Here is a 13,410-nt window from a genome sequence, read left to right as displayed (position 1 = left end):
ATGCACAAACATAGAAGCTTTTTTCCCATGTTCCGTGCAACAAGTGCTTGGTGTAGAAAAATAGCTATAATTCAAAATGTCAGGGTATCCCATTAAAACAGTGATGTTTTTTTGTAAAGCCTTCTGCACAAACCAGAAAAAAATAACATTGTAGTGCAAGTATTGTCACTTGTGCAGTACTTCCTAAGTTGGAATAACAGTCTCTGTGTTGCCGTTTGGACCTCAGATTCATCTCCCTCAGTGCATCTGGGCTATCTCCCTAAAGAAAACACAGCAAATTGCAAGGAAAATACCATAGAAATATGAAGTAGTCATGATGATAAACACACTGTTGAAAGCTATTTTAAGAATGTTGTCATACCATTATAGGGCCTGTGAAGCCCCAGTTGTGAAATAGAGTAAAAGCATAGCGCTGTTGTCATGTGAAAACTTTGTAACTCCTTGAAACATATCTCATTTTTGTAATTCTCATGTTTTCACTTAAACTGAAGGATTACATGTTCCTCTATGGGTTGAGAAAATTCTCCAACACTTGGGTTTATAAAACCCTTTCAAAAATATTAATGAATATAGTATATTTTTTGCAATTTTACAGACATTGTAAATGTAAACCATTGTAAATGTAAACCTGATTCAGCCTAAACTGATGTTAAGCTGCCATTCCTTGTATCAAGAACTCTGTTCATTAATTTGAGCCAGAAAAAAGTACTATACTCGTATGTTTTTGTTCTCTTTGGCTGGGATTGTTCATCTCTGGAATGCAGATTTGGCTTGTTGAGTTGACTTGTGCTTAGTCAATCTCACTACCACTGAATTCCAGCCTTCAAGTATCATGTCCCTGTATTCTAGTATGGTTTAATATGTCGATTTCGATATGTTTTCCTTGCCCCAAAATCTGTGATGTCACACTGAGATTCAGTAAATCACACATCATGATGAGTGTTCTTGGTTCAATGTTTGGTTTGGTCCTCCAGACCCATCCTGTAGACTATCTTACACTGGCACTACTGAAACCTTTCTGCAGTCTTAGAGCAGGTTGATTTGAGGTTGAGGCACTTTGCATTGCAGGACGGGCAACAGCATCATAATCCACCGGGTCATCTGGTCATTCATTATTATCTACTTACTGAAACTTTTCATGATGGTTCCACTATTTCAAACTGTATACATACCGATATTATTCTTTGTTTTTCTGCATTTTTATAATGATATGTATGTCCTAGATTTATATATGGCACATATTTCGTATTTAGTAAATCCATGTTTAAGTAATCCACACATGTAAGTAATCCATTCACTTCCCCATACTTCCCACTCTTACAGTCTGATTAACATGTGATTAACATCAACTTTTTATTTTCTTCCCAGTGAAATCCTATTGTTTTTTTTTAACAATAACAGTGAAGAGAAACCATATTTTTGGGCAAAGCATTTGGGAGTGTTGCATCTCTCAGATTTTCAGTTTTCAGTTTATTTATTCAGTTTTCAACTCATCAGGCTCATGTAAACATCAAAAACGCGGTTGGAAAGTCGCTTCATTATCAATGCGGCAGCTCTAGGCTTTTAGCTCTGCCACTTTGTCTCCTGGTTTCAAGCTGCGAGAGCATTTCATGTTCACAATATCAATTGCTTTGTTCTAGGCCAAAGCCATGTGCATTCCTACATTGTGTTACAAGAATTAGACGTTTGTGCCTCTGCTTGTCTGCAAATGCTTTTTGCAAATGCTTTTTCTCCCATGATCTATTCTAGTCCAGACAGCTTGACAAAGATGGGATGCTCAATATTACTCTCTACATTATTTATGACTACTTGCATGAGCAGCAGTACTTCTGTTGAAATGACTCTGGGGAGTTTGGTACACAGCTCGGAGTTTTAAAGTAGCCGTGTCCCCCTGACCCAGTCTCCGCCTTCTCCCGTCTCCCCCGACAGCGGCGGAGACGGAGAGAGCCCCGGAATAGGGGAATAGGAAATGCAGGTCATATCTGTTTATCTGGGATTAGACTGTATCTGAAATATATATCTCACCCGGTCGCTTCTGAGGTCGCAGGGAGACGCGGTTGAAGTATGACTCAGACGTATGAGGTTAAAAAAACAGCTCCCAGTTTGGGGGGAGTCTCGTGCTGCTTGTCGTTTTTTAATCAGACGCTCGTGTCGGCATCCCCCCCCCTCTTTCCTCCGTCCCCCGCCTGTTCCTTCTCTTGTCTCCAAGGGGCCAGGCCTGCTCCTTTTTCGCCTCTGATGTTCGGTACGCAAACATCACCCAGGATCAAATATTCTTACTTTCTTTTCTTTTTTTTCTATCCGGAGAAGCCAAGTGTGAGCACGAGATAACGTGGAGGGAGAGGGAAAGGGAGGTGTGTGGGGAGGAGAGAGAGCCACAGACTTGTTTATATGTCTTGATCTGATGGGATGAATAATGCAGCAAAGAGCTCCCCGCCACCCCAGGATCGCATTAAAAGAATAGTTTGGGCAATGGAGTTGGGGAACGCACAGTGGCAAAGGGGCTAAGATGGGAAGCCTTGATTATCCAGAACATCCTGAATTATTCAAATGTGTTTTCCCAAAACCATACAAGCGCAAACTCCTGCAGAGGAAGTTGTGAATTCTAATATGGTTTTGGTGATTAGAGGAGGTTCATGGGATCCCTCTTCACAGTGGGACAGCAGATGAGGAGAGACTGGCAACTTGCTCTAAGGCCTGAGGAGTCTTTCTGCTATTTGCCATCAGCCTTCTTTCAGAATTCAGAGTTACCGGACTACTTTTTTCCTTTCTTTTTGCTTTTGCTCTCCCAAGATGTTTGCAACATTCAACATATTGCATTGTTATGTTTGTTGTTATATACAATGCCTTCACTGCAGAGTCACAGACTATTCTATGAGGACTTTAACCCTCACCACTACACCACCACTTAACCTTAACCCTAATTTATACCGATTCCTAATGCTAATCTTAACCCTAAATCCAACTAAACTAACTGCATAAAGAAGTGAGGATTGGCAAAATGTCCTCACTTAGACGGATTTTCCTCATCTTTCTATCCTCGCGAGGACGTTCGCAACACAGAAATACCAGAACACTGCAGGCCAGAGCCACCCGCCTTCGATTCCACATAAGGGTCAGATGACTTTCCGCTTGAAGAACTCCATTGGAGACACACCCGATAGAGGCAGCTCCGTCAATACTGGTCAGTGGTCAGGCGACGTGGGAAATGATTTTATATAAATGATTCGGGGTGGGGGGGGGGGGCTCTAAATACAGCTGACCTTCAGGAAAGGCTGTGGGAGGATGAGGGAGCGGGACCCTGGCCGGGGGAATAGTGGAATTCTTGGGCTGGACGCTGTGGGCGGAGGACGGGGTGGGAGGAATCCGGAGCCGGAGAAGCCCAACGGAAAACTCCTACCCCGATCTGGTCCACTCGGATTGTGTGTGTGTGAGTGAGTGTCTATTGTCTTATGTGCTGGCATCACATGCCGACAAATTGACTAAGTTCCTCCATGTTGTAATTACTGTTTGTTGAGAAACAGCATATCCCCTTGCGCCGTGTCATTAGGATTAGCACTCGGCAGGGTGTTGCTTTCCATTCTCCTGTAGCAAAAACTCAATATCCCATCTGTCACAGCCCATTCTCCGCAGCCAAACAAAGCCTGGCTGGAGTAGCAGGACCTAAATGGATTAATCCTCTCCAGCCAACACTATCTGGTACACCTTGTTTGCAGAAAATACACGCTACCCACCTGTGAACACAGCAAGGTGTAATGTAATAGGAAAACTGCACATCCCAATGCGTCTTGCCTTCAAGGTCACTCTTTGAATTTAGACCTTTGAAGAAACAAACAGATATAGCTTGTGGCCTAATTGGGCGTGTTAGAGTTCAAGTCACAGACTATAAGAGGACTCTCTTCTGTACAAGTCCAATCTATTTATGTTCATGATAAGCGATTCTGTTATATTTACACACATATGCAAATGTAAAATTTATGCTTCGTTGTTTTGGCTGTGAGGAACACAACTAGTGTGGAAGAAGTGCCAAACTTCAGCATCCCATTTATTACAATGTTCAGTCTGAGCTTATACTGTATATTCATTATGCTAACATGATACTGGCTGTGGCCCTTTCACAAAAAAATTAAGATGTATTAACCCATGACTTTGTCTCTATATTTAATCATTTAAACTAACACTTGCTCACTTGCTGCTGCATGTGAAATTAATGTGGGTGTTATCGTTTAGCTACCCAACTCTATTTTGAATATTTTACTAAAAGTGTTGATTTGTGATTTGTGCATTTGTACAGTCTGCATACTATCTTAGGCTTATTCCCCAGTGTTGCCGATTTATTGCAGATGAAAACTAATTTTACCAAAAAGAGGATACATCACTCACTGTTTTCTTCCTTTGCTGCGACCCCTGACCCTCGATCTGTGCCTTGACCTTTTTGCCTTTGCTCTGTGGCGTCTCCAGGTGTGCTGAGTCTGCCAGAGAGTTTGAACCTGCACCGGGACCAGCAGCGCTCAGGGAGGGGCGGCGAGGGCCAAGGCTACACCCAGGCTGAGCTCCGCACGCTGGAACAGTCCCTGCTGGCGACCCGGGTGGGCAGCATCGCCGAGCTGAGTGAGTGAACATTTCCCATCCGTGAACAACCTGTCAACATGTTTGGGAGGGCAGGGGGGTTCACTGCGCCCCCTAGCGGCCTGAGCCAAAAATGTGTAGGCTTGCATGTTTTATACAGACTTTAACATGCAATGTAATGCACTGATGCATTGATGGAGAGGTGCCTTCCTCTGCACCAGGCAAGACATTCTTTTCACACAGTGTTGAAAACTCAAGCAGTGAATGCCGCTTATGTCTGGTGTGGATCATTTTCTAAAACCAAAAGTTATTGGAGAATGTTTTGCTGGCACAATGCCAAATTATCCCACTCAGTTTTATTAAATGAAATGCAGTAATGAAAAATATAGGCCTCTGTGTGTTATAATTACTTCCTATTCAACAGCCACAGGGTATTGAGCCAGTGCCTATCGATAATGGAGAGTTAACTTTTTCTTTTTTATTCTAACTTTAAAACGTTCCTCATGCTGTTTGCACCCCCAAGCTTTCAAACTGCTCCTATGCATGTAAGTCATTGAACAGATGCATACTTAAGTACAAGCGTGCACGCATGTGCAAAAAGAAATGACGTGGACTTGCATGCCCATGTGCATGCAGCACGCAACTACCACTTAATTCTAAATCAGTGCCATAGCTGTAATATACCTATTCATATGGTAATGAACACCATACAGCAGCATATAATATGATTATCTACAACTGTGTATTAGGGTTACGCCGATATATTGGTGTGCTGATATAGTGAGCTGATATTGGCCTTTTAATAAAAATCAGATGTCGGCCAGTCAATGTCGTCGACCTCTGATGTGATGGAGGTGAGGATGTGATTTTACTCAACAGCTTCAGGGAAGCCAGTCTAAAACCTGCAGTGAAACCTGCCTCGCCCCGCCTTAAGGAGCTGCTGACCCACCTATAAAAGAATTTAATTAGTCTGGCTTTCAATGGAGAGTTTTAGTGTCCCATGAAGGTCTAAATGCAATGTCAGAGGCGTTTCCACCCTGACAAGAGTCAAATTCTAGATGAAACGGTGAATCCTTGTAAATCCTATTGAATTTCTGGCATTAAAATTGTCAAATTTTAAGATGAAATATCTGCACAAAATATCAGCAGCTTCACTCTAAAGTGTAATTGTTATGCACATTAAAAGTGATCTGTGACTCTATGACTTATTGTTTCCAGAACTATTCGCCAAATAGCCCCATCAGTGTGAAGGAATGCTCACTCCCTGTCCCTGTGGGCTGTCATGGTGGTCTGTGGCCAGCCCACTGCTTTTCTACTGTCCTTCCTCTCTCTCCCCCTCTCTCTCTCTCTCTCCCCATGACACAGTCCATCCAGGAACCGCTCTATTACAGCTGTTCTAACACCTGTTTATGAGCGCTGCCTGGGGGGTTTGGATCCAAGGTCACTGCCTCAAAGGCTTTTAACCTCATCTTGAAAGGATGGGCTGCACCTTTAACTCTGACACCCCGTCCTCCCCACACTCACATATTAGATCATTGTGTGTGTGTGTGTTTGTGTGTCTATGTGTGTTTATTTGGACCATATAGCACAGTATAAACCAGCAATTCATTATGCATCATACACTCAAGTAATCTATCACTGATAACACAATAGTGATTCATCCCATATATCCGGGGTTGGATGCATGAGACATGCAAAGCTTATTTTAAGGCTGCAGCCCATTCTGAGTGCATGACAATTATCTATGACAGTCTTGCTGAGTGGTCCATCACACAGACTGAGGTGTATTGTCATCTTTACCCAAACAGATCTGTGCTAGAGCAGGAGCAACTCCTAGAATTATGGGACATTTGGAGGCTAATATCAGAATCGTTGACAGGCCCTTATTAGTGGGATCTGGGGAAGAAATTTGAGTTTCCAACAACTAAATGCATTATTTGGGTATACTTAAATATGAGCAATATGTCAAAAGTTTCACTACTTTCAATCTTTTTCAAAATACTTCCATTTACACTTGGCAATGAGAGATCCAGTGCTGGGGAATTCATATGGCTTTTTTTTTTTTTTACCTTTTTAAGGACAGCTCATTATAATTGGTGAGCATCAGCAAACAATCTCACTTCAATAACAGAAAAGAAAATCAATGAGAAGAGAGACAGACAATGAGAAGACCATAAAGTGAGCAAAAGGACAGAAATAGCGAAGAAAAAAGATTGCCAATATTGGAAACATATGAAGTAGGGTTTCTTTCATGGCCGATCAATTATTCTGATAATACTCCCCGAAGAGCAGGGAACACACCAGTAATACACAGTTTTGTAAATGCACCTCCTCTAAAGGCTGGTGGAAATGTGAATGAGCATTTTAAAGCACCTCTCTTGCGTCTTGCTACTGCGAACATATCAGTCCCAGGCATGGAAGACATTCTCATCACGCACATGGTTCAGACAGGCAAACATAACAACACCTGGCTGCTGTTTAATTCCTGATTAATGCGGCGTGTGTTTGACTCCCGACGCCACAGCTACCTCACCTCCGGGGTCGGCCAGTCGAGCGCTGCCAGAGGCAGACATGTGGCTCGTAACATGGGCTCTGCCAAGTGCTTGTAGTCATTCGGTGGACTTCGGCGGCATGCCCTCCTCCTCATGTTGTGTTACATGAACAGATTGTGTTGATGTGATCTACAGCGCATGAGTCACTGAGTCACATGAGTGAGAGTCTGCTTATCAAGTGTAAGATGATTGTAATAAAGGTGCTACGTGTAGCATGTTCCGCCATCTGCCGTTGTGAGAAACACCAACAGCTTTAGCTCCGTTTGTGCTGGAAGAACAGCGCCCTCTTCCTTTACGTTTTGTGCCGTAAAGCAAATCTCCCTTCGAGCCGTAAAGCAGTCCAGCAGATTTCCCGCAAAATCCAACCCGTGGCACACAATGTAAAATGCAGTGTAGAGGCTGGTGGAAGCTGCCAATCTTCTCAGTGGTGGTCTTGTTTGTTTATGGTAATTATACTAATGTCTCACAATTAATGTGGTAATGATGTATTGATGGTAAAATGCACCTTTAATATCACAGCAGAGACCTGGAACAACTCAAGGACTCACTAGTGGATGAGAAGACTGAAGAGTGAAATGATACAGAAAGAAATAGATTGACCATGACAGAAATATAGAAAGTAGGTTTTCTTTCATAATATGAGAATAGACACTACGTCCCCACATAAACCAATGGAAATTGTTTGACATCAACATATTTAAAGTGTTTAAATTGCATGCCATTTTAAGTTATTAGTTGAATAATTGAACAATAGATAAGATAACTGGAAAGTAAACTGGCCACGCAGCGCCAGGCAGGGCAATTTCACACCCGACTTGTTCGATAATTAATGGATAATAAAAGAGGCTTTTAAAGAATAACATTCATCACTATATCCATAATTTCATTTTCTTGAGGTGGAATAACAAGTCTTATATGTCTGAGGCCTCCCCGCTCCCTTTATGCTCTCCTATTTCACGTCTTTGTCCCGGCTAGCAGAACAGATTACCGATGGCAGATCTGGGCGATGGATGCTCAGGGCACTTTGCAGTTTTCCTCAGCTCCCGTGACGCTCTCTCATGAAGGATAACTTCGGAATCTCCCTCTGTTTTCCCTCAACGCGCCACGTTGTGTGCGGCGTGTCTGTGGAATCCATAGGCGCTGTGCGTTAAAGCCGAACTGACAGCGTCTGACATATTGTGGCCAGGTGTGACAGAGGGGAGAGGATGTTCGTCTGTCAGCGTAGCCTCTGCCCTGTGGGTTGCCTTGGTCAGAGTGCAGCCACTAGGCAAATAAACAGCGTAATGTAATACAGTGCAAGCATTTAACAATGGGGCCCTCCATTCCTAAGGCTGGGTGTGCCTCTACCACAGTGGATGGCGAGTGTTCACAGAGCGCTGCAGTCTGGACATTGTTAAGTTAGAATGGACCCAGTTGTCTTATCAATTTTTGTAATTCACATCTTCGCATCCGCCGACCAAATAACATCATTGTCAGTTGGATTTGGTTAGACTTTTATGACGATAAGTTGATTTAAAGCTTATCACAGGCTGTATGCTTTAGACATTTGGGCAGCGCTGGCCCTGCTCTTATTTTCCCTGGCTGACAATAGTCACTGAAAAATGAGTCATCACTTTTTTCGACTGTGCATAGGTGGAGAAAAGTGCTTATTCTTCAGGGCTGAGTGGGTTTCGTAAATAGAGGAATCCCTTTTCCCAACAAAGCTGCTGGAGTTGTGTGCAAGTTTAAAAGGGTACAGAAAATTGCACAGCACGGGGATGTTATTTCTCTTTTTCAAGGCAGTGATTCAACTGACTGAATGCCTGACTAAATATGACTTTGGCCTGTGCGCACGTGAGTGTACGTGCGTGTGTGTGCGTGTGCAAGCATGCACATGCAAATACACACTGCAAATGTCTATCCATAAACTAACATTTTGTTCAAAGATAAATGCTGGTTGAAGAGCATAGCCTTTCTGCTCCTTTTCACCAACCTACATTTGGGAATGCAACATGATTTCATTCTCTTTACCATTTTTAAAATGTGTGAGTCAGACTAACTTTGTGTCGTCTCTGTTCCACTATCCGGCACTCACACAGCAGGCGCACAGACAAAGGAGAGTCATGGTGAGCTGTTACATTTCATCTTGAGACCATCCATGCTCATTCCATGCCCCATTCTCATTTTTCATTATATTAGAGTTAAAATACTTTTTTCCACTTTGTCATGCATCATCTCTTTATCCTTTCCTCACCTCATACAGTAGCTGACCCAATTCTGAGCACAGAAGATAGAAAAAAAAAAAGAAAAATGAGTCAATCATAGTCATTTTCTCTTAAGACGATGAAAGCTCATAAAAAGCTCCATCCAGTCAGTAAATGAGTAATGCAGTCTGAGCTAGGGTTGCATTCCTTTTGAGCCAATGAACACATTTCACCCATTTGACCACTTCAGCTGCTACAGATAATGTCACCCTCATGTCCTTTTCACTGTGTGTCTAATGGACATGTCAAGGCAGAGCGGCATCTTGATGCGCTGGCAAAGGTTCTCCCTGTCATTTTTCTCTTCTTCACTTCACTTTCTGTCGCTTTTTCCATGCTGTCAGAGGTCTGCGGTGCCCTTCAAAGCCTCACCTCTTCACGTCCGTCCGCCAGTCATCCCGTCTTAGAGGCACCGTGGTAAAAACTGTTGACTGGGCTCCGCTGAGGACGGCTCGAAACATTGAGTCACCGGAGCGGGGCGCGGCCATTTTGCTTATCTGTCTTCCAACACCTTTAGGAGGACAGCAAGGGCATGCTGACACAAACAGACCCCCCCACCCACCCACCCATCCTCCACTCCCACCCGCTTCCAACTACGTACACACACACACACACACGCCACACTTAACCGCCCCTTCATCTCACACAAAACACACATGCTGGAAAATCTTGTAGGCTGCTGCTGCATGCTGCAGTAATTACCTGAAGCTGGATTCATTACTGTATAATGGTTTAATGTCCCTCGGTACCTGGCATAGGATCCAGCTTGCTCATTGGAGCTCAGCGCTGGAAAGGTTAGAACAGTGATGAAAAAGCTGCTTCTGGATCAGTGCAGAGGAAGTACCTCAAGCGGGTTCCCTAAGGAAGATGTAAGACCACATTTCCTAGGCTCAATCGTACGAACACTGGGGGTCTTTCTCAAGATGTGTTCTTGTGCATTCTTGTGTCCTCCATGACGAGTTTGACATAAATTTCTAATGGAGTACAAGTACAATTCCAAAGTACAGAGGGCAGATAAAGTTTACTTGCCAACTGAGGATGCATCAGATGGTGACTTGGCTGACAAGAACGAATGGGAAGCCCCAAGATTCATTGTGAAAACAGAGCATGATCTTCAAACAGTGCAACAGAGCCGGTTGAAACAGCTGGGGAAATGAACAGTAGTGCATCTTAATTGATCGCGCAACGTCAAGCACACAGCCCATCTCAAACTGTAAAGATGCTTCTCTGTGCTTACTCTCTTGAGAAGTTTGTTCTCCCCAAGACAACTTGGGAAGAACGTTCTCCACAAGGACACAAGTATCGACTTTGCATTCTTGGATTTGATATTCACCTTGGGTCTTTCTCAATATGCGTTCTTGTGCGTTCTTGTGTCCTCCGTGATGTGTTTGACATAATATCCAATGACCCATGTAAAAATTCAAAATTAAAGAACGCAAAAGAACACAAGGATGGAGGACGGATAGAGATCCCAGGAGTTTACTTGCCAGCCGAGGACGCATTGGATGGTGACTTGACCAATGAGAACAAATGGGAAGCCCCAAGATTCACTGCAAGAATGATGCATCATCTGCAAACAGCGCAACAGTCTATAGTACAGAGCCGGTTGAAACAGCTGGGGAAATGAACAGCAGTGTGTCTTAATTGATCACGCAACGTCAAGCACAAAGCCCATCTCAAACTGCAAAGATGCTTCTCTGTGCTCGTGTTATCGAGAGGTTCATTCTCTCCAAGACAATTTGGGAAGAACGTTCTCCACAAGGACACAAGAATCAACTTGGCATTCTTGGATTTGATCACCAACTTGCTGTTACTGGGGATTAAGGAGGGATTAGTTTCTTTCCTGCTCATGCGTAAGGTCATTGGCCCCTGTTTAAGTCTCTTGTCGATGTTGAGATTTGATCATGCCGTGACTGTGTTGTCGCAGGGTCCCAGCGATGGATTCTAATTAAAGTGTATTGAGTGTATCGCATTTCCAAGGGGTGAATGTGTGTGTGCGCGCCTGTATCAGCATGTGTGAGCTTTCAAGTGTGTGGTAGCTCTCCTGAGAGGTACAACACCCACAGGCAGATGTTCCTCATTAATAATTATTACCCATCAGCCTGACATCTGAGAGCTGATGATACTCTAGCCTGCCTCTTTTAGCTCCTCGACCACTAGTGACTTTAGTGACTGAGGGACTGGCTGAACTTAACAGTGTTTAATGTTCAGAGTCCACTTTACACTTCCTTCGAAAATTCTGCTGCAGTAGGATAGACATCACAAATAGATTTTGTCCCTACAGCAGTGCTGGTCTAAATGGTGCGCCTGTTGAAAACCGCACAGAGAGATAATACAGACTCACTAATTGAGTGTTTTGGAGGGAGCCCAGAAGGCTAATGGAAGTTTGGGGTAATAAGGCGGTGAATTGAACAGGCTGCTCTGAGTTCTCACCTCGCTGTTTTCTAAAAAAGACATGGCAGCCGTTTGGAGACAAATACTGGCAGCTGTTTGCAGCAATGCTTTGATGAAAGCGGACTTCACAGAAGTGCCTAATAGCTGTTGGTATTTTGATTGAGCTTCTATCATCAAGAACCATATTATTCTCCCATTTCAAATACAGCCGGTTTATTTTTCCCTCTCACAGTCATCTAACAAGGCACCTCCAACTTGCTTTTTATTTAGCCATAATCATAGAGTACTGTGCAGCAATGTACTTCAGAGCTGCAGGATTGCAAGGCCATTTTCACAAGCTTACAATATGTCTTCAGTGACTGTCAAGTTAAGAAAAATAAAGAGCCGTGAAGATCTGCAAAAGGCTGCGGCAGCTTGATTTGTGTATTAGAATATTTATAGTCTGTTCAGGTATGAATTTACTATACTTTACAGTCCACTCCAGTGGAGTGAAAAACAGTTCACCTGCTCAACTATTGTGTACCTTGATTCCTCATATATAGGTATGCATAAGTATGATATTTTTCTTCTGGTTTTCCACTTGTTGATTTTTTTTTTCTTCTGCATACTGTATCCCATGAATATTGGCTATGAAAGACCCTTTGTTCATGGCTTTGTATTGAATTTCACTTTGATGGAGTGTTTGAACTGCCATCGCCTGGATGCCAAATTCTTTTCTGAATGTTTCGGCAAATGACATAAAGGAAGGAACAAGGACAAGAGTCACTTTGGATTAGCTTTGGTTAGGCCTGTTTTGAAATATTTAGCATAGTGTGCCTGCAACACACTTTAGTCCTGCCTTACATTTCTACTTATTATCATTCTTCTTCTGCCTGAACTTCATCTGCCATCTACTTCCTCATACTTTCAGCTGAAAAGTCCATTCCAACTTCAGCTGTGCAGATTACTTGAGACGTTTGCTATGGTTTCTTCCCTCAGTGCTCTTTATGCTTGATACTGGAGATATTTTACTTACTTACTTGTTAATTATTTTACCCATGGAAAGTTCAGGTGAGCTGCCCTGTAAGGGCCAAAGATGTCACTGGAGCTATGAAGGAGAAAATGAAGAAGAGATTTTTTAAAGTGGTACTTTTATTTTTCCCCATATTTTGACCTACTTTATGCTTGTATAAAGTAACTGTTTCTATGAAATATGAATGGTACAATATAATTTTGCCACATTTGATACATATTACGTAGAGCGGATAATCAAGACGACATATAAGAAGTTTATTTATTATATACTGCGGCAGACAGTCGGAAAGTGCTTCTGCAAATCTACACAGAAGAGCCATTAAAGTCTCTAGAAGAACCATTAGACAGAATAAAGTGGCATCCATTTAGAAGTCCCCTCCTGTGAGTTGCAGAAAAGATGATGACAATAGAACGAGAGAGATTTTATGTTTAATCTCCTGCTCCATTTCCATTGACTGGGAAAAATATGGAAAAACCGAGATAGGATGATGAGGCAAAATGAAGCCACGGTTCAGAAATGTCTGTAGACAGAGCGAAGTCATTATCAAAAAGGGTTTTCTTGTAATTTTCCACTGTTTCATAATGGTTGTTAATGAACAGACTCACACCAGGGATCCCTGGGACGTTTACAAATGAACCGT

The 13,410-nt window shown here is 42.9% G+C and overlaps 1 protein-coding gene across 2 annotated transcripts in view; it reads left to right on the top strand.

Annotated features, from left to right (window-relative positions):
* LOC139928169 (ankyrin repeat- and BTB/POZ domain-containing protein 3-A) overlaps positions 1-13,410 on the top strand; it is a 121,664-nt gene that overhangs the window by 78,189 nt on the left and 30,065 nt on the right. For both annotated transcript variants that reach the window (XM_071920599.2, XM_071920600.2), the window contains exon 2: positions 4,462-4,611. In XM_071920599.2, coding sequence (XP_071776700.1) covers positions 4,462-4,611 — 150 coding nt within the window. The remainder of the gene's footprint in view (positions 1-4,461; positions 4,612-13,410) is intronic.

The sequence above is a fragment of the Centroberyx gerrardi genome, chromosome 24, assembly GCF_048128805.1.
Source record: "Centroberyx gerrardi isolate f3 chromosome 24, fCenGer3.hap1.cur.20231027, whole genome shotgun sequence".
NCBI classification, from domain to species: Eukaryota; Metazoa; Chordata; class Actinopteri; order Beryciformes; family Berycidae; genus Centroberyx; species Centroberyx gerrardi.
The sequence above is the reverse complement of the archived record's forward strand: the minus strand, read 5'-3'. Positions and strand labels throughout refer to the sequence as shown.